This window comes from Rattus norvegicus, chromosome 11, assembly GCF_021556685.1.
Source record: "Rattus norvegicus strain SHRSP/BbbUtx chromosome 11, alternate assembly SHRSP_T2T, whole genome shotgun sequence".
Lineage (NCBI taxonomy): Eukaryota > Metazoa > Chordata > Mammalia > Rodentia > Muridae > Rattus > Rattus norvegicus.
This window is the reverse complement of record NC_141544.1, coordinates 70,027,775-70,054,198: the sequence shown is the minus strand read 5'-3', so window position 1 is coordinate 70,054,198 and position 26,424 is coordinate 70,027,775. Positions and strand designations below refer to the sequence as shown.

The following is a 26,424-nucleotide window of genomic DNA, read 5'->3' as shown; positions in this document are numbered from 1 at the left end:
TGTTTTGAAGGTCAACCAAACCATTGGAAATGGAGTGAAGGATGATGGGAGGGGAAAAGCCAAAGGCAATTGTACAGAGGTGATTGTGCAGAGGCAATTGTGCAGAGGTAATAGTGTGAATGTGATTGTACAGAGGTGATTGTGCAGAGGTAATAGTGTAAATGTGATTGTGCAGAGGTAATAGTGTAAATGTGATTGTGCAGAGGTAATAGTGTAAATGTGATTGTGCAGAGGCGATTGTGCAGAGGTAATAGTGTGAATGTGATTGTGCAGAGGCGATTGTGCAGAGGTAATAGTGCGAATGTGATTGTGCAGAGGTAATAGTGCGAATGTGATTGTGCAGAGGTGATTGTGCAGAGGTAATAGTGTAAATGTGATTGTGCAGAGGTAATAGTGTAAATGTGATTGTGCAGAGGTGATTGTGCAGAGGTAATAGTGCGAATGTGATTGTGCAGAGGTGATTGTGCAGAGGTGATTGTGCAGTTTGGGATTCGGATTAAAAGATGAAGCTGCTGTGTATGTTGTAGAAGGAATCAAGAGGCGCTTTATATAGATTGAGTTTGAAGTCTGAATATCCAGTGAAGTTTGGGGAGAAAGTTGTTTCATGTGCTCTGCTCACTGATACTTCACAGTCGGTGCTATGTCTGACGTCTGGACCACGCCGACTTGTCTCAGTTGTCTGCGTTTATAAGCACTTGTGGCATGTCTTACTGGCTTCTCTAGTCTTGTTATAAGGTCTTGGCAGACATACACCTCCTCTTTCTCCCCTTTACCTGTCTTTACCCATTTTATGCCTGTACCAACCATATCCAGTATTTATGAAAGACCTGCATTTTGTGGTTATAGTCAGACTTGCTGATTGAATATTACCCGTTTACATCTACAGTATGGAAAAGATAAAAAAAAAGATCAAATCCATCTAAACTTCTGGACAATGAAGTTGGCTTTTAATATAAAAATGGAATTCCAAACATGTTCAGTGTTATGACAGATAATAAATCAGTTGGTGTGATATTTTATTTATTTGAAATTTGAAAATTATATAACATTAGTAGTTGTATACACATACATAGACAAATCTGAGTGTGCATTAAATAGTTCCCTTTCATAGAAAGCTGTAAATATATTACACATAGAATGCTGTGCTTTTCTCTTGCTCTTAGCATTGTTTCATGTATATAATGATATGTTTTTATGACATTAGAGCTTATCCATTTCAGTGCCCGTGAATGTGTTGCGTTTCCCCCTAATGTATCACTCTGTTATTGTAGTTAGTCAGTAGAGATTGTCTATGTGAAAACATTTTGTAAATTGGAAGCTCTGTAAAAAATTAGGCTTAATTTTGATATCAGAGTACTTAGTAACAGTAATTAGTTGTTTATTGAATCATTTCATCATCACAATTCCTTTAGAGCATTTATAATTATGAATAACATTGCTTTAGATTAGGTATTTAAAATGGTCATACACAAACACACACACACACACACACACACACACACACACACTCTTACTCAAATCTCTGTGCGCTTACTCTTGAGATAATGACTGATGTCTGTTATACCAGTGATGTGTGGTTTTCTTTAGGCGAGACTTCAGCAGTACATGGTTACTACAGATGAGCAGCTTATATCGCTCACACATGCCATTAAGAGCTGTCCTGTGATCAATAACTCCAGACAAGAAAGTCAAGCACCAGAAAGGGCAGCTATGGGTAGAAGACTTGTGGATAATGTAGGTAGGTGGAGTCTCGTTATTCCCAGACTGTTACTAAATTACCTAATCTTCTTAAGGTAGTAATAAGCATAGAAGGTAGAGCTTGTGGATTTGAAGAGTGGCAGTCTGAAATATAACCTGTATGAGGTCACTCTCTTCTGGTGGGCTTTGCTATTAATGTCTCGTTACTATAATGTTTGGGAGTTAACTTTGCTACTAAGAAACCTTTAGTTACTCAAGGGTGAGAAACCCAGGAGTTATGGTACTTCACAATTATTATTAGGAATTCTCATTATTGCCTGGGGGAAAGTCAGAAGTGTTATACAGATGAAACCTGGTTCACATCTTCCTAAGTCTCAGCCTTGCAACCCTGTTGCATAGCACAGAGCACACCACACTGTTGATGCATAACTACTTAGGTGCATTTGAGAATAAATACCTGGAGGCCGCACAGATGGCTTCGTGGTTAGGCACACTTACTATTCTTGCATAAGACACAGGTTCAGTACCCCTGTGGTAGCTCATAACTCCTGCCTGCCACTCCAGTTCCAAGACATTTGAAGCCGCCTTCTGGCCTCTGTGAGCTTCTAAAAGCATGTAGTATACACACGCACACGCACACATGCACACAGGCACATGGACACATAAACAATTAAATAGAATAAATGCTGGGTTTCCTCCTTTCATGTCTCTTCCAGCTTTCTGACTCAGCAGGCTAGTAGCTTGGGGCCTGGGGAGTTAGTGTGTGCCCACCCTTCCTCATGTTAATGTCCTCTTGTCTTTCTCAGGGGCTCCTGTGGTAAACAGTAATGTCTCCATGCCGTTGATGCTCAAAGGGGAGGAAATGGTTGACTTCCCACAGGAAGAGCTGCCTGTTAAACTATCTCAGGGGCCACCCCCCACAGAAAACTTGAATCTGGCCAGTAACTTCCCGACACATATTTTTGAGCCAGCCGTGATGCTCACACCACCCAGGCAGAAGAGCAACTCGGAATTCTCTCCTCTGCAGGACGGTGAGCATGTTTCTTCTATATTTATATATGGTTTTTTCCCCTTCACTCATATGATAAATGTGTGTGTGTGTGGTGAGTTGTACATATATGTGTATATGCACACACATACATGCATTAATACAGGCTTATGCATGCACATGTATTTTTTTAGGGTAGTTCCCCTGCACCCAGCCATCACTCTGAGAATCACAGATAACTTGAAGGAGGAAGGGCTTACTTTGTTTTCCTGGGTTCAGTGTTCTTTCTGAATGGTGATAGAACAAGGCAAGGCAGAGGCAAGCTGACCACCTCATGGCAGCAGAGAGACAGAGAGAAGGATCTGAAAAGTACACTCTTCAAAGACATGCCACTGCTGACCAACGTGCGTGTGCATGTGCGTGTGTTTGTGTGTCTGTGTGTGTGTGTGTGTGTGCACGCGCACAAATGTCCACGACACACATATGGAGGTCAGAGGAAGCTTGTGGTAGTGGATTCTTGTCTTCTGCCACATGGTTCCAGGTATCAAATGCAGGTCATCAGGCTTGGTGGCGAGTACTTTAACCTGTGGAACTGTGTGTCACTGGTCCTTGAAAACAGTATTTTTAACTATTTTTGTTTCTTTATTTGTGAGCGTGTTGAGGGGATTCCCTCACCCATGTGAGTGTGTGTGGAGGCCAGCAGTGGACAACATTAATTTTATTCCTTTATCACTCTCTGCCTTTTTAAATTTGATTAATTAATTTTGAGAGAGAAAAGTAGTCATGCGGATGTCATGGCTTGTATGTGGAGGTCAAAGGACAGCTTTGGGGAGTCACTCATCTCCTGTGGGCTATCAGAATGGACCCCCAGCCTGTGTGCTAGTGAATTCTGCTGAGATGGCTTTCTAGCTCCTTTTTTCAAAGATACATTTTTCTTCCCTATTTTGCCTGGATTTTATTTCTTTAAAAATTAATAACATTTTCTTGAAGAATACAAGAACCTAAGTTTTATTATTGGGACTCTTAAGTTCCTCAGATTTTGGTACTTTGATGTGTTTTCAATAAGAACTGACGAGGTTCCAGAGGTTAAAGAAAGTGGCAAATCCTTGTTACTAGAATTGTACTTGGCTGTTTCTACAGCCAATAGGCCATTGTCAGCCATTGTCGGCCATTGTCAGGTCAGCGAGGTGGAAATGGAGGTGGTGCTGGGCTCAGAGTCAAGTGCTGGTGGTTGGCCCTCTCCTTATTCACTTGTGGCGGGGATGGGGCTAAGACACCCCTTCTGGACCCCAGCTGTCTTATCCTAGTATGTGGAATATTTTACTTTAATGTTTCTTCCAGCTTTCTAACTCAGTAGTTTAATATTTCTTAGGAGTCTGGGGTGTTATTAATTATGTCTAGAATAAGGAAGTAAGCCTTAATTGTGATGTTTGTGTATATTAGATTTTTATTCCTTACACTATTCCATCCCCACCCCCAAACCCCCAAAAAAAACGCACCAGTGTCTCACTATGTAGCCCAGGCTGGCCTTAAATTCACGATCATTCCTTCTCACTTGTGATTATAGGCATATATCAGTGTTTGTGGGTAGGAGTACATGTGTCAAAGTACATTAAACAAGTGTTCTCAGGAATATGAAGTTTCTGTGTGTGATTGCACATACTCCTTCCTGAGAATACTTTAGGCTCTCAGCTAACCCTTTTATCATGTACTTCCCTAACCACTGTGACAGCATGGTGCTGTGACTATAGCACTGTTTATTGAAAAATAAGATGCCTATGACTGTTTAAAATCTTACTTACAGTACTGAGGAGAACTGTTCAGACTCGTCCAGCTCCACGAATTCCTCCCACTGTGGAAGTTATAGAGAAGGAACAGACCTGGGAAAAGAAGAACCTGCCTATTGATCCAGACATTCAGAACTCAAGTGAGGAAAGCCGTCTCTTCACTCAGAGGTGGAGAGTCTCTCACATGGGAGACGACTTAGAGAACAAAAGCCAGCCACAGTTTGTTAGCCTGTCACAGCCCCCACAGTTTGTTAGCCTGTCACAGCCCCCTTGCAGTTCCCCTCCCAGCACTCAGCAATCGAGAAACCCCGTGTTCTCAGAGGAGCCCACAGTGCTTGGAGATGGGCAGCAGCTCGGAACAGCTGACGCACTGATGCACAGGAAGGACATAATGGCCCGGATCGCTGAGCTGACACTGCAGAATTCAGCCATGAAGGCGCACCTGAACAATATTACCAGCTCAGGGGGAGAGCACGGCGATGGACTCCGGGAGCCGAGCAGACAGGGAAATGCCAGCGAAGTGCCTGCAGTAAGTACCAGCTGAGACTGACTGAGCAGGACTGAGGGATGGACGATTAGACCTGTCACTGCAGTCTGAAGGCACTGCAGAGGGACTAACGATTTGTTTTCACTCATGGTTTCAGAGGAATTACTCCATGTGGCAGAATCTATGTTCTGGCCCTTAGGTTAGACAAGCAGGCTCTCATGGTGGCTGGAACACGTGATAGAGGCCACTATCTCATGGTGGCCCAGAGGGTCAGAGGGTAAGGTACATCTCTTTAAGATGTGCCCAAGTAATGAAATTCTTCAGCTAAGCCCTGCCTCCTCCTTGTCATTGCCTACCCATAATACTATCACGTTACAGATCCTTCAGTAGATCAGTCCTTCATTAAAGCCAGTCACTCCCCAAAGCCCACGCACTGGCAAGCAAGCCCGGTGTATTTCATACTCAAGCTATAACACACATCCAAAGAGATTTCTTTTCAGAAGTAACTCTGTATAGCTTTGACATGTCTTCCTTATAAGATAAATAAAACTTACCTGTTAGTTTGTTTTGCAAAATGAATAAAAATACATGAATGCATGGAAAAATAGAATTAGAGAAAATGTGCGGGAGGGCTGAGGATAGGCTAGGAATGAGTGACATGGAGTTAGGAGGGCCTAGAGTGCTTGCTGCACAACTAGATTTCAATTAAAAGGAATTACTCTTAACGTGGCCTATTAAAGAGTTGTTGGTCCTAACTCTTGGATAACTTTTTAAAGTTCTAGGGCACAGAATGGGTTTTCCTTTAGAAATTACATTTAAAGAATCAGTTAGACTTTAACGGGCATATGAATGGTCTGAGGATCTTACTAAAATGTAGTGCCTGCCTGTGTAGGTGTGGGATTTGGCCTGTGCCTTTCTAATATGTCCCGCCGTGATACCAGAGCTGCTGGTCCGGCCACATTTTGAGGAGCATCGATCTTACATAAGAGCAGGATTTTTTTCCTGTGTGACTAGTACCAGGCATGTTGGCTAATAATCCTCAAGAGACTGAGGCAGGGTTGACATGGGTTTGAGGACAGCCAGGGCTGCTTTAATGAGTGCCAGACCATTCTGGGCTGTAGTGGGGGAATCTGTCTTTTCAAAATGAACAAATAAAAAACCAAGAAAACAAACAAGCAAATAGAACCCCTGATTGTTCTTAGTCCCCGATAGAAAAGCTTCCCTGCTCCCTGGTACTGTTTTCCCGCTCTGGTAAGCACTTATCCCCTCCTAGCTCCTGTGAGGTCAGCTTTTGTAAACTCTCCATGTCAAAGAAGACAATTTATAAGTAAAGTCTATCGGCTGATCTGATCCCTTAGACCTTTATTTCTTTGTTCGTGGAGAGTCTTAGAAAATGTGGACAGCTGGGGATAGGGTTTTCTGAGATAGCCACATTCCTAAGAGCTTTCAAATCATGACTGAGTGCTTTGGTGAGGCAAGTGGGAGGTGACAGTGGGAGACGCCTCTGTTATCATAGCTCAAGAGCATAAGACAGGAAGGAGCATTGGCGGTGGGCAGCAGCCTTGTAGGCACAAATGTGTTTGCATATTCATCATGTGCCCTTTCTAAATACTACAAGACTGTCCTGGAAAGGGAAGTCGGCTCCTGCTGCCTTAAGATCCCCTCTCCATTTTAATTGGAAATACAAAGTAGCCTTTGACTCTTATTGGTTTGTTTATCTTTAAAAAAATAAACAGAAGCGAAAAACAATAGTTCAAATTAGTCATTTCTATCAGGGATTGGCTTTTCCCTCAAAGGGATATATTTCACTAAACAAAATTATTTATGAATTGTGAAAGTACATTTTTCTTGGGCTTTTCAAATTAAGCTTACATCGTATCTGGAGTAGTTTTTTTTTGGTGTTGTTTGGGCTTTTCCTCTCTATTTAGACTATTTTACTATCTTATGCTCCTTTCTAATCACGGATATTCTTAGTAGATCTCTGAAGCTAAAAGCAAAGGAATAGTATTTTTAAGAATCTTCGCCAGGTAATTCATGAACCTTGTTTGAAGATTAAAGTTTTAAAAGCATTCTTTTCAGATTCAGAGGCATCCATCCCTGTGTAGTGTGTCCCTGCTTCGATTGTCATCGATAGGAGTATGGCATTCACCTCACTGGCAGACGTGTCTTTGCTCTTGTGATATTCATATGCATTCTCATTCTCATTCTCTCTCTCTCTCTTTCTCTCTCTCTCTCTCTCTCTCCCCCTCTCTCTCTCAGCTGAGGCGAGTAGTAAGAGATGTAGGCACAGGGCAGCTTTGTCCTATTAGACTGTTCATGCAGCAGTAGAAGAATTTGAGTATGCCGTTTCTCTAGCCCTCATTCTTCAATTAAATGATCTGTAAACTATTTTGTCCCTTCATTCATTTATTCATTTATGTGTATTTATCAGGGCTCATAAATACCACGAATTGCTGCTTGCTGGTACTTAGTATGAAAGTTTTTAATGATGAATGTATACTTTTTCCCCCTGAAGAATTTCCCAGCAGTTCAGTCTCTGATGCCAAGCAGCATGGAGGAGAGGATTGCAGAGCTGAACCGACAGAGCATGGAGGCTCGCAGCAAACTGCTCCAGTTGATAGAGCAGCAGAAACTTGTTGGTTTGACCCTTTCCTCGTCACCAGTGTCACCTGTTGAGTCACCTCTCAGAGCTTGGACTGGTGGGTCACAGATTCATGACTTACAAACTTGGAAGTATGGTTTTACTCTCTCCATTTTGAAAGTTCATATTAAGTCAAAAGAGCCTCAGGGCATTCTGTGTTCTAGTTCCCTAATTTTGTCCAGAAGAAGCTGCTTGGGTCAGAGAGTAAGTGGCAGAAGTTGTGGTGGTAAGCTGTCTCTTGTTCTAGCACCAGTCTTTGGCATCTAGAGAGAGACTCTCCAAGTGAAATATTCATTACAGTATGTGACTCACTTAGGATATATGCTGCATAAAGTCTGAGCATCAAAATTAGACTATAAACGTTATCACACCAGATTACATATAATTGCTCTCTTAAAACCAGGAAAACATTTCCACTCAGTTTAGTTTACATTTACATTTTAATTTACATGATTTTGTTCCATTTAAGAATATATAAAGAATATTACAAAATAATTGAGTTATAACTGAAAAATTTGTTTTCATGGTAGTCCTGTTCAAACAGTGCTGATTAAATGAAGTGGCTGTAGGTTGGCTCTGAGCCAGAAATGCATTTATGCCCTCAAGGGTGGTGCTACATCAAAGGTATTGACTGGAGCCCAGTCTAAGGCCTATTGTGGCATCCCTGAGATGCTAAAGCCAGGGTGCTTACAGGGACCCGAGCGTCCTGTATGGCTGGCTGAAGTCTGTTACCATTGTTACCATATACTACCAGTAAGAGTTTTCACCTCTGTTGGAAATTATTTATGTTTTGAAATTTTGAATAAGAAAACAGACTCTTGGGGGTTACTGGAAAGTAGCAGGTAATGCACTCCCCCAAAGCCTTTCCTTTGTATTTATTCTAGCTTCCCTCAGTTCACTGCGAGTCTTCACAGTCCTGAAGGCTGGAGGCAAATTCTGCCTCAAATATGCAAATTGTTCAAATACACACGAACTCTGCAAGGTGCCTGCCGTGTATGGTCTTAAATATCCCAGCACCAAACTGGGGGTCACACAGCACACAATCAGTGCCGAAGAAAGCGTCAGCTGGTTCTGAAAATAGTGGGGAGCATAACGCGAAGCAGCCTAACGTGATCTTGTGACTGAATGTGATGCCACGTTCTGTAAGCTTGAAAATTAACTTTATATCTGTTACCTCATCTAGTATTCAACACACCCAAATAGAACTCTTGATTTTATAGTAACTTCTGCGAGGCATAATACAAATTAAACAGTGCCATGGTTTTATAGGGTAACTGGGGGGATTTTAAAAAAAAATGGTTAGCTTTGTTCTTTGACAGTTTTATGCTTGAATATAATATGTTCTGGTTCCTCTCACTCTCTGCTCTTCTCTTTTCTATTACACCCCTGCCAGACCCTGCCTGCAGGTCCCTTTCTCATGTTGATAACTTGTTTTAAGGATGGTGGGCTTCCCAGCATTATGTAACTAAATACAGTGACACGCCCACCTCCCGGAATCCATCCTTAGCCCGGAGTTCAATAGAGGGGGCAGCTCCACTAGCTCCCTACTGCGCTACTGTTCAGGCCCAGTGCAGGCAACACAGGCCCTGTGATTTCCTGATGTCGTGGCTGTTCTGCCCAGAACACAACCCTGCTTCCTATCTTCCGTTTGTTCTCCCCTCTTCCGTGGTATTCCGTGAGCCTTGTAGGAGGAGCTAGACATGTCCTTCTGAGAGTCGGGTACTTTACCGTCTCATTCTCAGCACCATGAGCAGCCAAGGGTCTGCACACCACCGTGTCCTGCCGAGCCATGCTGCTCTGAGTGAGGCTGAGAGTAGCGTTTATTCTGGGGCTGTAAATAGAGATACTTAGAAGGCAGTTTGACACAACAGTTTGGCCGGTCAACAGTGGTCAGTCTCTTCTACTCAGGACCTTCCCTGCCATGTGGTTTTGATCAGATTTATAGCACGAGACATGGACTTTCATACAGCCAAAGCGAAGTCTAATTATGTGAAGTTTCAGGGTTTCCTAAGTAGATAAGTAATCAACAGACTTTTATTAGTGAAATACTTTATATCCATCATAGTCATAGAGGATTCTGTAAACCATTCCTAAGATCAGATTCCATAGCTGTAAGGGTAAAAGAAACCCTATTTAATTTTGTCAAATTGAAAAATTAAACTTTAAGGCTAGCTCTCTTTTATTTTTTTTTATTCTTTGACAATTTCACAAATGCATGTGAGATAAATTTATCAGACTGAAAAATTAAACTTTAAGGCTAGCTCACCCCCCCCCACACACACACACACACTCCTTCCCTTCACCCACTCTCCTGTTCCCCAGTATATCTTAGGGCCCACTGGTTTTCACCTCTTGCTCCGATGTGATGCCACTTGTTAGAAGATTCCGGCATTCTGTGAACTGGCATGCTGCCAAATTGACAAATAGCAAAGTTTCTTTTCTTAACACTTAATTTTAAAAAAGCGTCTCTCAAGTGTTTCTGTGAGCTATCATGATAAAAACATATAAACACCTAAATGTGTAATGTATAATTTCTGATAATATTGAAATTGAGCAATAACATTATTTGTGTTAGTGAGAAGTAAGGAAATTAAACTTTATTTTTATATTTTAGAGGAAGGAAAGCGAACCATCGAGGTATCTGTCCCAGGAGTGGAGGCTTCCGAGAGTTCGAAGTGCAATACTGTGTCTCCCGTCAGTGGGGTCAGTTCCAGAAGGTAGGGCCCAGGCCACTGCTATCAAAGCATCACGAGGGTCTGTGTGCCTCTGTCTGCACTCGGTACCGTCTTAACTGAAGTTCAAACAGACTCACTCATACAGAGAGAGTAAGGTGGGAAGTAAGAGTAACCAACTAGGGTTGCCTGCTTAAAACAAAAATGGGCAAATCTTTATACATTTATGGTTACAAAATCAGGAGGTGGCCTATCCCACGGTAGATACGTTGGCCAGTAGCACTTCATCCCTTGCAATAAGCGAGCACAACGCTGATTGGCCCAGATGAGCCATGTGATTGGTAGGCAGGTCAGGAAGGAGTTCCCTGGCTTCGCTGTCTCCACCCTCATCCTTGTATTGTACTGTTCTGCTCCAGTTCTCATCCCTCCTAGGCTACCCCGACCGCCTTCCCACTACTGCACAGCCTTTAAAATCTTGCATGTATGGTATTATATATGGAAGGCACGTGTAGTTATCTGTCAAAATCTGCAGAGTGTATCTCATACAGAGAGACCCTGATGGAAACGACCTTGTTAATAGTGAGTCAGGGTTGGTGGTCAGTGGTAGTTATTACTTCAGGAAGTTCTAGGTAAGAGAAGCTGTATAGAGATAGAGGTGACGGGCACGCGAGAATGCCGGACCTTCACTCTGTAAAGCTAAGCTGCTCTAAGAGTAAACTATTAGTTTTAAGGTTTTTGTTGGTAATGTGTTATGACCTGTTGTTTGGACCTGTCAGCCAAACCTTTTCAAGCTCTTCCCGGTAAAGAGAGCAGTTACACAATCGTTGATGGCTAGTGGTAAATCTCACCCTCTGCCTGCCTGCCTATTTCTCCTGGATAGATCGTCAGGGGCGATTAGCAATTCCTGTTCTCCACTGAACGCCACCTCGGGAAGTGGGAAGTTCACGCCAGTTAATCCAAGAACAAAGGTAAGTTATAAAATGTAGTAGTGTACTATGTAGGGTAGAGAGAGAGCAGGCGGGAGATGACTAATGTCCACTTAGTTATTCCAAATAACATGATAGAAAACTGTGCAAGGAAAAGAAATACTAATTACCTTCATTTGAAAAACAGTAAGTCATGCCTTTGTTTTATGTCTTATATGGTAACTAAGAAATAAGCTACAATTTGGTAGGATTCCAAGTGTTTTCAGAGACTAGGAATTATTACTTTCAGACTTGATTCCCAAGAACACATGGTCTTGAGTGGGTCATAGATTTGAGGTGTTGCTCCTGCCATTGTTGGTGTGACTAAGTAGAGTTTGGGAGAGCCAGAGTCTGGTGTCTGGGAACTTTATGCCAGTGGACCACAGTTGAGGCTACCTTTGTTAGAGGGTGATAACACAGGGTAAATGAGTACTTTGTACGTTTTCATATATTCTGGTTTGATCCAGACTGGTTGGAAGCTAAGCATTTACAATTTATTTAGATTTTTCACAGGAGGCATTTTTATTTGCTTTGATAATGTTGAAAAAATCAGTATTTATCATAGAAAATTGTAAGAATATCTTAAGAATCATAAAGGTTGTTTTTCCAGAGGTAACCTGGTCACGGCTATGGGAAAGCATTAGATCATAGACTAGAGACACACAGCCCAAATGCACCAACTGCTGGAGTTAGTCAGCTACGCCAGTTGCCTGGCTTTAAAATGTTGTCCTTTCTGACTTTTAAATTCCTAAAAGCTTAGTTATCTCTGATACAGTTACCCATGGGTTGTGGAACTTACTTTGCTAAGATCCAATAACTTTATTCTCACCATGTTTCAGATTGTCTCTATAGTTTGAATAACTTTTGGGTTTCTCCATGTTAGAGGTGGGGTTTTCTAGGGCACCTGCTGAGCAGGTGGCAGCTGCTTGGTGTCTCTGGGCAGAGCTCTCCCAGGAGAGCTGGCCTCACTGCCATGGCACATAGTGCGGCCTTGTTGAATGTACTTGGTCTAATGTCAGTGGTCTCCAGTGGGCTCCTGTCTAACTCCTCTCTGCATCTCTGTCCAGCAGACTGAGAAGCAAAGTGAGGAAGGCTGGTTTGCTCTTTCTGCCCACTTACCGTAAGGGAAGCCCAAGCAGAGAGCGTCCTCTGGGAATTCATCCTGGCATTTCCTTCCCACGTCATGGATTCTCTGTTCACGTTGCAACATTTTCCTTCAGATAAAGCCTGCAACCTATGCTTATTCATGGAAACGGAGAAAAGGACAACTTTTTTACCTTTTTAAATGGGTTTTTCAACAAAGCATCTAACCTATAAATTCCCAGTAAATAAAACTCTGTAGGGGAATTAAAGTTTTATATTTATTTAACCTTGTGTAACTTTTTAGTAATACACTGTTACTCTTGTCATTGCTGTTGAATTTTTTTTGTTATTTAGCACATCTTAAGTGTGGCTCAACTTCCCAGAAGAACATAATTTGCTTTATGTATAACTTAAAATAAAATTGTTCTAGCTTTCAGAAGAATGTAATACTTCGTTTTTTATTGAAATTGACATTTCCAGTTGAATGTACAGCTTTAAAAACCTGAAGGCTGAGGCTGTGGTGTGCACCTGTAGTCCCAATATCCAGGAGCCTGAGCGGGGACTGTGTAGGATAGAACGAGTCCCACCACAGCCTGAGCGGTGTAGACAACCCTGTCTCAACAAAAGAATCGAAGTGGGTGCAGGAAGGACTATTTTGCGTAAGCAAGTAAACATAGATATGTCTAATAAAATCTTATGTAGTTTTTAAGTGTGAAAATTTCAAAATGATAATGTATATCTAATAAGTAATGATTGTTGCCCACAAACCACTCAAACACTGATCTCAGTCAGACAGGGATGGCTTATTGAACACACACCCTTAAGCTGGTCGATCAAGGCCATAACTTGGGTTCAGGGCTGAGGCTACAACCCTGAACATCTTTCTCCGTCTGCTTATAAAGACTAAAATTATAAAAACCACGGTGAGCTCATATGCAGATGCAGGAAGTGCTGCCCAGTGTTCGGCTCTGACTCAAGCCATTTTAGACATAACAGTTCATATTGATCTTTAATTTGATGGGTTCTACATAAAGCTTCGTGGAATTTCTTAAGTTAAACCTCAGAACATAGGAAACGTAACAGGGTATGTGGTCGGCACGGACCTGCTCTAAGTCAACTTATTTTTCTGTGTCAGTGACTGGCAAGCATATTACAGCAACAATATGAAATAGTTGGCGGCATGGAACAAAATGCTACAGCTATGCTGGGGGTGGGGCAGGCCTCAGCAGTGGTAATGCCCATTATGTTCAAATGTCTAAGTGCAGTACACTGATCTAATGATGGTGTTAGAGAAAGAAATATAAAAACTTTAGTAATTTCCTCACCCCGAATCACCTACAATAGATTTTCTTTCATGTGCTGACTGTTTCTCAAGTGCTGACTTCTCTTTCCAGTTCTTTCAGTTGATATCTGCCATGCTGTGGTAGTAATTTTCAATCCGTGTAAGTTGGGAGGGGAGGATCACACTGAAGCTCCCCTGACTCAGACCTCCCCTTCCCTCCCTCTGCAGTTGAGAATCACATTCTAGGAACTGCCCCGGGCTTCTAAATTATAGCAAAAAGTAAGATTATTTTCTTCTGGCACTGGTGAATTGGTGCAGAATCTGTATTTGTTTTATTTCTTGCCAATTTCTTCCACTAGTTCTGTACATTTTCTAAGTTGTTTAATAAAGACTGTCTGGTGGTTTGAATAGATATGGCCCCCATAGATTCATGTGTTTCTGTGGTCATAGGAAGGAAACAGCACTATTAGTAAGTAATAGTCTTATTGGAGGAGATGTGGCCTTTTTGGAGGAAGTGTGTCACCATGTGGGTGGGGTTTGAGGTCTCTCAGGCTTCACTCAATGGGGAAGAGTATCCTTCTGGCTGCCTTCAATCAAGATGTAGAACTCTTAACTTCTTCTCCAGCACCATGTCTGCTTGTATGCTGCCATAGTTCTTGTCATGATGATAATGGAGTAAACCTCTGAAACTGTAAGCCATCCCCAATCAAATGTTTGCCTTCGTTGTTAAGTATTGCCTTGGTCATGGTGTCCCTTCACAGCAATGATTAAGAGACTGTCTTTGTCTGAGGTAAAATCATTCTGGTATTACCACTCATCAAAATGTTAAGTTTCCTGCTTTCCCTGGGTGTCCTTTTTTCCCCATGTGTGTATGTACGGCACGTGTGTGAGGGTGTTCTTGTGTGTGTGAACTGGCCTGTGTGTGCAGGTGCACAAGTGCATGTTTGTGTGAAGGCCCGGAGGTTGAGGTTGGATGCCTTTCTTGGTTGCTCTTCATCGTAGCTACTGATGCTGAGCGTGGAGCTCACAACTTCAGCTAGTCCAGCCAACCCGCGTGCCCTGGGTTCCCTCATCTCCATCTCCTGCACACTGAGATTATAGGTGAGCCAGCAGTCCTGACAACTGTGTCAATGCTGGGGACCTGAATCCCAGTCCTCATGCTCACACGGCAAATCTCTCCCCAGACCTATGAAGGCTGCTTTAAAAACTTAATTCTTTTTTATTTTCATGCATTTATACAATGTATTTTGATCTTATTCATTCATCACTGCCTGCCTCCAACTCTCCTTAGTATCTTTCTTCTGCCCCTCCCTGCTTCAGGTTTGTCTTCCTCACTAACCTGAGTCCAAATAATGCTGCCCGTATGCACGTGGGTGTGGGCGGCTCACTCGGGCATGGGCAACTAACCAATAGCCAAGTTCCCCAAAGGAGAGTTAGCCTCCTTTCCTGGGGAGCAGCAACTGTCTATAGCTCCTCCACTAAGATAGGGCCTCAGGGGCCTCTTCCTTGTCCCTGCTGGTATTTTGTCAAGCTTGTTGTTGTGCAGGTAACCACAGCTGCTGTGAGGTGGCATGTGCCGCAGCCATGTGATGTCTCGAAGTCAACATTTCTTTCCGCCCCTCTTCAGTGATGTTCCCTGTTCCATGACGATGATACGGGTGACTCATCTGCCGCTGAGCACTTACAGGACAACCCTAGTCTTCAGCAGCGTGGCCGCACCTTCTAGTTATGTTTGGCAACAATGGCATGGTAGTTTGCTGTGTATGTGGGGTTTTCTGAGGGTAGGGGGTAGGGAGGATCTTCTGTCATCTCCCTGACCAATATCTTGTAGAGATTATTCCGTGCTAGCATTGAGATTTGCATTTTTGAATGCATGCTTTGATACACTGTAAGCATAAATTTTCCTCAACCTCCCCTCTAGCCCACCACCCACCAATAGAAAAGAAAGGTTAATAGGACATGGGGGAAGTGGACCTGTTTAGAAATGTTCTTTGGGGCGATTCCAGTCTTCGTTGTTCTCAGTCCAGTCTACCAGCAAACACCAAATATGAATCAGCAGAACAGTCAACTTGACAGACACCACACAGGAATCAGCAACTGCAGCTCAATCCAGAAGAAACCATGAGGCTCGACCGCCACCAGCCTGCAGCGGTGAACAGTTAATCTGAGCTCCTGGAAGAGTGATGGAACCTCTGAGGGTTCTCTGCATTTGAAAATGAAAAAATCTTTATATTTTGATATCCTTTAACTAGCTCAATGGTTGGGCACTTCCAAACCTCCCCACAGCTAGCATACACTCCCCTCCTGAGTTAACACTTTCCAAATCTATATTTTGTCTTTGCTTCCCTGTTTCCTTTTTGGGCAGCCCTCCCACAGGCTGCTTTCCCTTTATACCTACATTTCAGCCATCTTACCCTTCTGCTCCTTCATGGCGTGGTTCATCCTGTGACCCCCCTCATTGTGGAATCCACTCTTCTCTGCTCTGTGTTTCTTGTCTGCACACGTGCACGCACACACACAAGTGGAGGAGAGAATGATTTAACAAAAATCACACAAAAAATTTAATTCTGTCAATATTTTAGACCTCTGCTTTCATCTAATCCGTTGAGCTGGATTTGCACAGGACCCGGCTTAGAGCAGAGTTAATCTCTGGAGTTACCACTTCTTTTTTGTACTTTTCCTAAGTGCTTTGAGGACAGTCTTTCCCATGCAGCTAGGTCCTCCCTTGATCCTTCATGTGCCCTGGAATGCTCCTAAGTAGTACCTCTATTTATTAGAACAAAAGTTCAGGAAATAAACTGTCCAAATGTGATACAGTGGCTTAGCCATGTTGTCAAGAACTCAGTCTGCTAGACTTACCTCCACGGTTTTAGCTTACTTGGCTCATTGTCTCCTGGTTGCAGTTCAGCACATACAGCTCTGAAGGTCTCATCCACACTGGAGTGGTGTCAGCAGTGCCTAGTTCCTTTTCATTAGTAGAGAAAAACCTTCTCTAGAAGTCTCCAAACTGTAAGGAATTTGGGGGTGGGGTGTGGGTGGTTTAATAAAACTAGAATCCTAGAAACGAGAACAAAGGAGAATCAACTGATCTCTCAATTAGCTAGATGATGACTAGTAAAGACAATGAGTCACAAATGGGAAACCTTCCAGCATGGAAGCAAGTGAGGCTTCCTGCGAAGCTGAGCATGATGGGATATGACCTTGAAGAAGGCATACTGCTGAGGGATGTGCACCCTCTGGGGTCAGACCTTGTGAACTGCTACATATAGAATTACATGCTGATAGGAGCCTGATATAGCTGTCTCCTGAGAGGCTGTGCCAGAGCCTGACAAATACAGAGGGGAATGCTCGAAGTCAACCATTGAACTGAGAATGGGGTTCCCAATGGAGGAGTTAGAGAAAGACTGAAAAAGCTGAGGGGGTTTGCAACTCCATAGGAAGAACAACAATATCAACCAATCAGACCCCTGCCCCCCCGCCAAGAGCTCCCAGGGACTAAATCACCAACCAAAGAGTACACATGGAGGGACCCATGGCTCTGGAGTGTAGGTAGCAGAGGATGGTCTTGTTGGGCATCAATGGGAGGAGAGGCCCTTGGTCCTGTCAAGGCTCGATACCCCAGTCTAGGGGAATATCAGGGTGGGGAGGTAGGAGGGAGTGGGTGGGTGGGTGAGGGAGCACCCTCATAGAAGCAGGGGAATGGGGTGGGTTAGAGGGTTTCTGAAGAGGAAACCTAGAAATGGAATAACATTTAACATGTAAATAAAAAATGCAATTAAAAAAAAGTGAAAAAAAGAATTACAGCTGGCTCCATGGCTTCATATTTTATAAACTGCACATAAATTGGAGATTCTTGTTCTGGGTAATTGGGGAGATTTATTGCTAAATAAGGGCAGGGAAGATATGTCCACCCCCAGAGCACTGTCTCTATGTCAAAGGAGAAGATAATAGAGAATGACGTTTGCTCTTAACTAGAGGCCATGCACTTAATGTCTTATCAGAAGATGTCCAAAGAGTGTGTGTTAAAATAAAAATTGCCCTGTTCAGAACCCTGATACTCTTCTCGTGAATTAATATTTATTCATACACCTCTTCTGCCTTAATATTGAAATTAGCATTATCTATTTGAAAACTGTATCTGGCTTTTAAAATTATGCCAGTCACCTCTACCCTTTAGATGCTGTCATTAACATGCAATTCATGTACAGTGGGATGCTTAGACCTTAATTTACCAATCAATTTTAGGATGTGTATAAAGTACCAATCCCGCTGACCTTACATGTCCATCTCTGTTAGTCCTACCATCTGTACACCAGCAGAAAACACTATGAATGTGGTTCCCACCACCAAAGGTCATTTTAGAATTTCATATAAAGGAAACCATTCAAAACATACAGTAATGCTCAAAATTAGCCTGCAGCCCCAGCTGCCCAAAGACCAGGTAACTTCCTGGAATGCTGGAGTTGTGGTTCTTGGAATATAACAAAAGCCTCATGGTAATACTGTGGCCTATAGGTTTGTCTTTATAACGCCCTCCCCCCCAATACGTGTCTCAGAGCCACTCAGCCAGGAAGTTCTAGGGAGTGGTCCTGACCAAAGTCCATCTCTAGGCCAGTATTTGATACTTAAAGCTTGCTTCAAATTTGATCTAGAATGGTGGAATTGGTTTTTCTTCCTTTAAATCTCAGGATTAAGAACAATATTTTTATTCTGGTTTCTCACATTCAACATGATTTTGAGATTGAGCCATATTATATGTGTCAATAGATACTTTGTATTCCGTATTGGTATTTGATCGAATGACTGTCATCATTTCATATTTAGTGTCCTGATACCAAATGCCTGGGCTTGTTTCCAGCTTTAGTCTGTTACAAAAAAAACCTGCTATGAAGGAGGTTAAATATTTTATCTGTCTTAGATACAAAACTAGAAATGAATTACTTACATGGGAATGCATGGTTGAATTTTAAGAGATTAAGTGGTTTTCTGACATCCCACTTCACACCCTCACTAGCAACATGTGCCTTCTCTTGTTACTCCCGATCCTATCTGGTTTTGATCAGCCGTTTTACTTTTTCAGAGGCTGAGTTGTGGTACATGTGAGTTGAAGATGATACCTTACTTACGTTGGTCTGTTCATTGGTATTTGTATGCCTTCCTTCATAAAGAAGCTTCAAAACTTTTTGTTCAATTTTCGTTGGGTTATTTGCCTTTTTACTAAAGGCATGAGCTCTTCATATATTTTATATACGAGTCCTTTGTCCAATACATACGTTACAGATTAAAAATAAACCCCCAAAAGTCAAGCCTCTGTTTTGTACGTGCCCAACTCCTACAGCAAGAATTCACAGCAGAGACCCTTATTTACCCTTTAAAACCCACTGAAAATGCTCTTTGATGTTGATGTAGCAGAGAAGCAATCTTCTGTAGCCAAGGCCACACCATTTTAAAAGTTTTGTTTTTAGTTGGCAAATAATTGCGTTAGGACCCTTGGCCGGCTTGGAAAGTTGGGCAAGTACCCAAATGCTCAGTCATTTGGTTCATAAACTGTTGGAATGCTAGGCTTCTGTTTCCTAGAGGGAGGTGGGTCCCCAGGGCAGACAACTCTCTCTCTCTAGCAGCATCTCAGTTTAGGCAAAGCCTTGGGGCACGCTGCGCATGCGCTTAAGAGCCTGTTGTTCCCCCTCCCCCACATCACTACCAGGAGGCGGTGGGAGTGGCGTTGCTGTGGCAACCGCAGTAAACGGAGTCCTTGGGCAGGTGTGACTAGAAACCAGCTGCTGTGGTGAACATCTCTGGTAAGTGGGCCCCTTGCCTGGTCTTGGCTGCCCCCACCAGTCTCCAAGTCTGGTAGCGACCTAGAGAGCAGTGAACCCCTTTTAGGTGGAACTCAAATGGTCTAGTTTCCCTGGAGCACTTTCCTGGTTCTCCTTTGGTAGATCAACGCAAGCATTTGAAGCAACCAGTGAGGTTTAGACGCATGCACAACCTCTGCCTTCGAGGAACTTGTGGTGCAGATTGAGAAGCAACCAGATAGCTAGAGAAGTTAGGTCACCACAGAGAGAAGAGAAAAACCTACTGGAAATGTACCTGGGTCAACAAAGCCATACTACCCACCCTTAGCTGTGAGTCTTGTCAAGTGCGACCTTCTACACTATTTTCCTTATCTCTAAAAAAAAGGCTGTGTTTGCTTCCTGGGGTTCATGTTAATGCAGGCCAAGTGTCTCAGGAGTGTGGTGGAATGCTGGTAATGGGAAAAGGCAGTAGGAAGCCAGTATACAGTTTATGCGTTAGTCATGAGCAGTCTTACTTGCCTGCTTAGTAAGACAGTAGGGGAAAGGGGCTAAAGGGAAGTAGGAGCAAAAAGTGGGGTGTGAAATGCTGCAGTGACCAGCAACCCCACCACAAAGGGCTGTTATGCCATGATGAAGGTTTGTATTGCATCCTCCTGAGATGGCAACAGTCAGTCAACACTGTGAACAAGAGTGGCATTCTGACAGCTCTTTCAGGAACCCAAAGGGCAAGGCAGAAAGCAGATTAGAAGATGGCGAGTTGGCTCAGTGGGTTAAGGCACCCGCCACTAAGCCTGACAACCCATGTCCCATCCCTGTCGCCCTCATGGTGGAAGGAAAGAACATCTACAAAGTTGTGATCGCCACACGTGTACCCACCTACCCACAAATAAGATATAAATAAATGTAACAGAAAGCTAAGATTGTAAAGGTTTTGTTTATTCTTGTTCTATGTGTATGCCTTTGTTTGAATGTATGTCTGTGTACCACATGCGTACTGTGCTCATGGAGGTTCTAAGAAGGCATTGGCTCCCCTGGAGCTGGAGTAGAGGTGGTTGTGAACGCCACAGGAGTGCTGGGAACTGAACCCTGGTATTCTGGAATAGCAGCCAGTGCTCTTGACCACTGGGGCATATCTCATCTCCAGCTCCCATGGAAAGAAAATGTAAAGATAAAATGGATTAGAGAAACAGAGTAGGGTCAGAGGCAATCCAAGGTGACAGGGACAGTGAGCCTGGTACTTGAAGGGGTGAGGACAAGGGTGAATTCAGAAGTCTTCATAGCTGGACATCTGGCAACAGGTCTTGGAAATTGATGGCATGAGGGGGTGGACAGGAAAGGATTCAATGTCTGACTGCTCTTCTTTCTCACTTGCAAAGTTAGAATATTAGCATCTGCCTTGTGCTTTAAGAATGTAAGATAATGTGTGCAGAAATGTTAAGAACTGTGTTTGCCATCAGATAAGAACCAAGCAAGCAAGCAAGCCAACAAACAAAAAGACCCCACCGCAAGCTATTATTATTTTTCTACCACTATATTTCACTAAGTAAAGTCAAAATTGAGTCAGTTTCCTACATCGATTACTGGCCATTAACTGTGATGAGCTCCAGCACCCTGAAGAGATTGTTTGAGATTTGGGGAGTGAGGGTTGGCTCCTGGACTCTGGTGAACAAGTTTGAGCAACACTCCCTTGTGGAGTCCTGTCTGGCTTCCAGCCATCCCCTCAGTGCCATTGAGAACTTTTACTCTGTACATTTTCTTAGGGTTAACTCAGAACTGGACAGTCTAATTAGTGAGGTGGTTAAAAGAATTGGCTATAGACTGAATCAATAAGCTTGAATCTCATAAAGGGAAACTTAACAATCATTCTGCAAATAGATTTCTAAACCTAGTCAGTCTGCACTGGTTGTCTATTAAGGAGGATGTGGGAGAGAACACAGAAACAAGGATTACTCAATCTCATTGTTATATACTGATTTAGATGAGTCAACATACCACAATTCTGTCTGTCCCCTCCAAAGATGAGACCTTAGCCTGCCTTAGAGGAATGTAGTGAATGTCTCCAGCCAGTGAGGAGATCAGGTAAACTGATGGTCCCTCTCTTTTGGCACTTGTTCAGAAAAGGAGGTTTTAAACAAATCTAGGAAGGCAAAATTTTTGAGAAGCTATCTAATGCATTGGCAATTAATTCATTTAATTATTATAAGTTTGGAAAACGTTCAGATTTTCATGGTCATGGAGGCCTACTTGAAAGAACTGGGGTGCTGCATCCAAGAAAGAATGTCTGAGGGAAAGCCAGGGCAAGCTGTAGTTATTTGAATGGCTGCAGTCTGTGTTCCTTGCATTCTCAAGAGAAAGAAGAAAAGGCAAATGGATCTGAGCTGGAAAGAGAGGTTTGAGCTTAGTTCAAAATGCGGTAGTAGTTACAGGATGGGATATGCCACTCGCTTACCCGAACCGTTGGGGTGGAAGATGGTTGGCCATGTCTTAAAATGCCCCATCTTCACTTATTTGATCTGATATTAATAACCTCAGGTATTTACACACCCCATGGCTCTGTGTCAGTAACCACTCTCTCTATTCTCTCAAAATTTCAATCATCAGGATTTTAGATTATCTTCAACCCTCCCCCAACTCTTCCCAGGCACAGCTCTACCTCCCCTTCACCATCCTTGTGTTCTCTTCTTGCTTTTTAGAGCCCCTGAGTCCAGTTGGTTCCGCCTATATACTCTTAGCTGTGTGGCCTTCCGCTGGAGCCACCATTCCCAGCTTTACTGCTTTGACTCTCTAGCTGTTCTCTACTAACCTCAGGCCCGTGAAGTAGGCACCACATTTCTAAGATGAGAATATGAGGGCAGAGTTATTAAATACTTAACGTCTCCCAACTTAAACCCGTTAGACTAGCCCAGAAGCCAACATTTCCCAGTTCCAGCCTGGCCAATACCTTAAGGGACTTTTCTAATATTGTTGGAGCAGATTTTGTAAATGTGTACCCTTTACTGGGTAGGATGTTGTCCTAGGTAAAACTTATTTCTGGACCAGTGAGATGGCACTCAAAGGCATTTGCTACTGGGTAGACAATGCAAGCCAGATGGCCTGGGCTCCATCCCAGTAACCCAAAAGGCGTGAGAACTGCCTTTGATCCTATTATTTAAAGACGGTTCTTGCTGTGTTACAGAGGCTGGTCTTGAATTCTTGGGCTCAGAAAATATTTCTCCCTCAGCCTCTTGGATTGCTGGGACTTATGATGCATGGAAGCATGCCTAGATTCATAGCACAATTATTGGGTTTCATGTGTTAAAGAAGAGCTGTAGTTTTGTGAGTGAAATCGTCTATTATATAGGAGAACCTATGTATTTCATACAAACCCTTGGTTCTTCCTGGTCCTTAGCATTCGTTCTTATGCCTGGATGCACAAAGATTTGCTTGGCAAATGAGACTCAGTTAATTCTGTGGTGGTTTCTCTAAGTAATTCTGAAACAGCCAGAGTTGGGAAGGGAGGGAGAGAGAGAGAGAGAGAGAGAGAGAGAGAGAGAGAGAGAGAGAGAGAGAGAGAGAGAGAGCAAAAAGTATAGATTATATGAGGAAGATCCTCTGGGGGAAGGGCAGCCCAGACCCTAGGATGGAAAGTTCAAAGTTGGGGCTGGGGTAGGCCGGCTAGGGACTGAGGGATGCTGGGAGAACCAGGAGGACAGGTCTGCTTTGGTATGTAAAATATGCACCTTAGTCCCTGTCCTGGGATCTGAAACCAAATACCTACTCACTGCCCAAGCTTGGGTGTGATCCCAGTACTCTTTGACTTCCAAACCTCTTGAGGTTACAGCGTAATTTCCCTGTTTTTGTTTTAAACAACAACAAACAGCAAAACAAACAAACAAACAAACAAGCAAAAGCCCTAAAAACCACTTTGCTCTGTGTCGGCAATCCTGTTCATGGAGTCCTTCATACCTGGCCTAACCACACGACTCTTACAAATCCCCCATCCCTCTGTACTACCCAGGGAAGATAGGAATGAGCCAGTTTTTTGCTTGTTTGGTTTTTTGTTTTTTGTTTTTTTGTTTTTAGAGGCCACTATTGCTAGTTCAGATTACTGGGAGAAGTCTGTGGGTTCTAGAGTTTTCTTCCATACTCAATACAACCCTACATTGACTGGCTTTGTGATACTAAGCTCTATTTCATAGCAACCTCGGCCGTGTGAGGACTACAACATTCATGACAGCCCAGAAAGCAATCTGATGCTTTTGTCCTTGTATCTGTTTATCTTCCACTGTGGGTCAAGTTTCCACTTGGCACCATTGGTTGTTTTTCTATAGAACAACTATAATTATAATTAGGCCTTTGGACCTAATTTTTAAAAATCATATGCATCTAGTTTATATTGGAAGGGTCCATGATTCACCGAAGAATGATACCCTGGACTCAAATAGTATGTAAACACAAAGAGTGTTTTGTTCTGCCTAAGTCCAGCATGCTGGGGCCTCCTATTACCAAGATAGAGAAATAACCAAGTGAGCTCACAGACCTGAGTTAAAGCACATTAGGGGATTCTGGGATAGATGACCTTTATCTTACTCCATTCCTAGGAACATTCCATGACTAGGGCATGGGAGGCTGGAGACCGTTGCTGAGGAAGTAGCTGAGGAAATCTGGAAACTGTTGTTGACCCATTGTCCTTGCCTCAGGCCAGATGGTAGGGCAGCTTCTGAGGATAGGACTTGCCTGGACTTGTCTAGTCCTGAACTGCCAATTTGAAACCTGTCATGGAATCAGTCTAACCTTCTCATTCATTATCAGTGGTTCTCAACCTGTTGGTCAAGACCCTTCTGGGAGTGCCAAATGACACTTTCACAGGCAATGTCAGGAAAACACATCCAGGAAAATACAGATATTGGCACCATGTTTCACAATAGTAGCAAAATTACAGTTATGAAGTAGCAATGAAAATAATTTTATGGTTGTGTAAGGTTGTGTCAGTGGTCTTTACTTTGAAATGCCCCTGAGTGAGACACTGAGGTGCAGGTTGATGCAAAAGCAAGAGGTTTATTTTCAATTAGTCTCTCAAGGCAAGTGACTAGAAGGTGACCCCGAATGGCTATTACAAGCAGTTTTTATACTTTTTAGGGCACACAGGTTACACCAAGCAAGGTTACAGTTCAAACTTATTGGCTAAGCATATTGACCTTTAAATCTATTAGCTAGCAAGCCTGTCAGTACATTCTGAGAATTTTCTACTCAAGAATGTTCCTGTGGGTGGAGATAGAACTTGGCCTAGCATCCATCTGGGGCAGAGAGTTGGAACCTGGCCCAGCCTTGCCCCAAGGCCCCTAGGGTCCTTCACTTGGGGGGTCACCACCACTTGAGGAACTGTACTAAAGTGTCACAGCATTAGGAAGGCTGAGAACCATTTGGCTACAGCATATTAAAAGTATAGGAAGGAAAAGAAAGGCAGCAGGTAGAAAGAGTTTGGTTTCAGACCCCAGGACAAGTGACCGAGATGCATACCAAAACAGACCTGGCCTCCAGGTTCTCCCAACATCCCTCAGTCCCTAGCTGGCATACCCTACCCCCAACCCTGAACTTCCCCGCCTAGGGTCTGGGCTGCCCTTCTCCCATAGACTCCTCCCTATATAATCTAGACATCATTCTTCTTCTCCACCTTCTCTGCCTCCTCCTCCTCCTCCTCTCCACTTCCTCCTCCTCCTCCTCCTCCTCTCCTCTTCCTCTGCTCCTCTTCCTCCTCTCTCTACCCTTTCTCTCTTTACCTCCCCTTCCCTTACCACCATGGCAACTTCCCTGGCCTTGGTCTTTGGGGCCAGTGAACTCACCAACTAAGAGCAACTTCCCAATGAACCTGCTTTTGATATAATTTAATCTGGTTTAAATTGGCTCATTTCACCAATGGTGGAGAAACAACCTACCAGAAAGTAGACCTCATGAGCCTTTCAGGTAGTAGAAAGCAGTACAGCAAACTGGGCTTCAAGTCACTGGGAGATACTCATGCTGCCCAATTCCTGGATTTCAAGAAATCCATGGGCCCAAGAATGCAAGTGGGCCCTGGGAGCCAGCCATCTGGTTTCACTAGTTTAGAGCCTGTAATGTATAACCTATAAAGTATGTTCACTTTCCTTCTGACACCTTGAATGTTGGATTTTTTTAAAAAAAGAAATTATCAATCACTATCTTTCCTCAGTTAGAAAGGCTATTAGAAAAGAGCAAAACAAACAAACAAAGCAAGCTAGTAAGAGTATGGGAAAAGGGGGACTTCTTATGTGTGGTAGATCAGAATGTATAGTCCTACAGCCATTGGAGAGAACAGTATGGACGTCCCTCGTGAAAATTCCATGTGACTTGGCAATCTGCCTCCTCTTCATATGCATTCCCTATACTTAATCTTGATAGTCAAACTTGACAGCATTAAGAATCTCTGGGAAACAAACGTCTGGACATGTCTGCAATGGATTTCCTGTGATAGGCTAACTGAGATGGGAAGACCCACCCTCAACGTGGAGGGCACCGTCCCATGGGATGAACAAGTAAAAAGAATTCAAGCCCTGGCAGTGGGTGCTGTGTGAGCAGCTGTTTGTTCCCAGCGCCTGCTGCCACGGTGGACTGTCCCCTCAGCCGTGAACCAGAAGAAAGCCATCCATCACTCCTTAACCTGCATTTGCTGGGTATATCGTCCCAGCCATGTGCAAACCAATGCACGACTCCGGTGCTTATCAGTAGGCGAAGTTCAGCCATTCGGAGGTATTCTCTGCCTATCATGGTCCCCCGCCCCCGGCCTGTACCAATCGTCATTTCTCCATCAACCCCCGCTCCCCTAAGCCTCAAACTCCCCTCAACTTTCTTGTTACACATGCCCACGGTACCCCACTCTCCCACTATTTCTGAACAATATTCTCCCGGAAGTTCAAGGCCGTTCATATTTCCCCTCTGCACCATGGTAATTTAGTGGCTGTAAAAGACTTGAGACATAGAAGATGTGCTCAAAATATGTATATGTGAAATGAAATGGAGCATGAGTTTTGG

At 43.3% G+C, this 26,424-nt stretch overlaps 2 protein-coding genes across 14 annotated transcripts in view; both read left to right on the top strand.

Moving 5' to 3' along the window:
- Positions 1 to 12,757, top strand: part of Spice1 (spindle and centriole associated protein 1) — a 41,777-nt gene extending 29,020 nt beyond the window's left edge. For 5 of the 10 annotated variants that reach the window (XM_087575842.1, XM_087575845.1, XM_087575843.1 and 2 more), the window contains 7 exons: positions 1,588 to 1,738; positions 2,505 to 2,729; positions 4,491 to 5,002; positions 7,476 to 7,659; positions 10,216 to 10,318; positions 11,154 to 11,241; positions 12,309 to 12,757. In XM_087575842.1, coding sequence (XP_087431968.1) covers positions 1,588 to 1,738; positions 2,505 to 2,729; positions 4,491 to 5,002; positions 7,476 to 7,659; positions 10,216 to 10,318; positions 11,154 to 11,241; positions 12,309 to 12,362 — 1,317 coding nt within the window. In that variant the 3' untranslated portion in view covers positions 12,363 to 12,757. Of the gene's footprint in view, positions 1 to 1,587; positions 1,739 to 2,504; positions 2,730 to 4,490; positions 5,003 to 7,475; positions 7,660 to 10,215; positions 10,319 to 11,153; positions 11,242 to 12,305 lie in introns of all 10 variants that reach the window. The other 5 variants (XM_087575844.1, XM_087575841.1, NM_001008285.1 and 2 more) reach the window with 3 other exon arrangements.
- Positions 12,758 to 19,306: 6,549 nt separating this feature from the next.
- The window catches only part of Cfap44 (cilia and flagella associated protein 44), an 86,228-nt gene continuing 79,110 nt past the window's right edge, over positions 19,307 to 26,424 (top strand). For 3 of the 4 annotated variants that reach the window (XR_015632837.1, XR_015632838.1, XM_087576688.1), the window contains exon 1: positions 19,307 to 19,401. The gene's annotated coding sequence lies outside the window, so the exon portion shown is untranslated. The remainder of the gene's footprint in view (positions 19,402 to 26,424) is intronic. The other variant, NM_001134590.2, reaches the window with a different exon arrangement.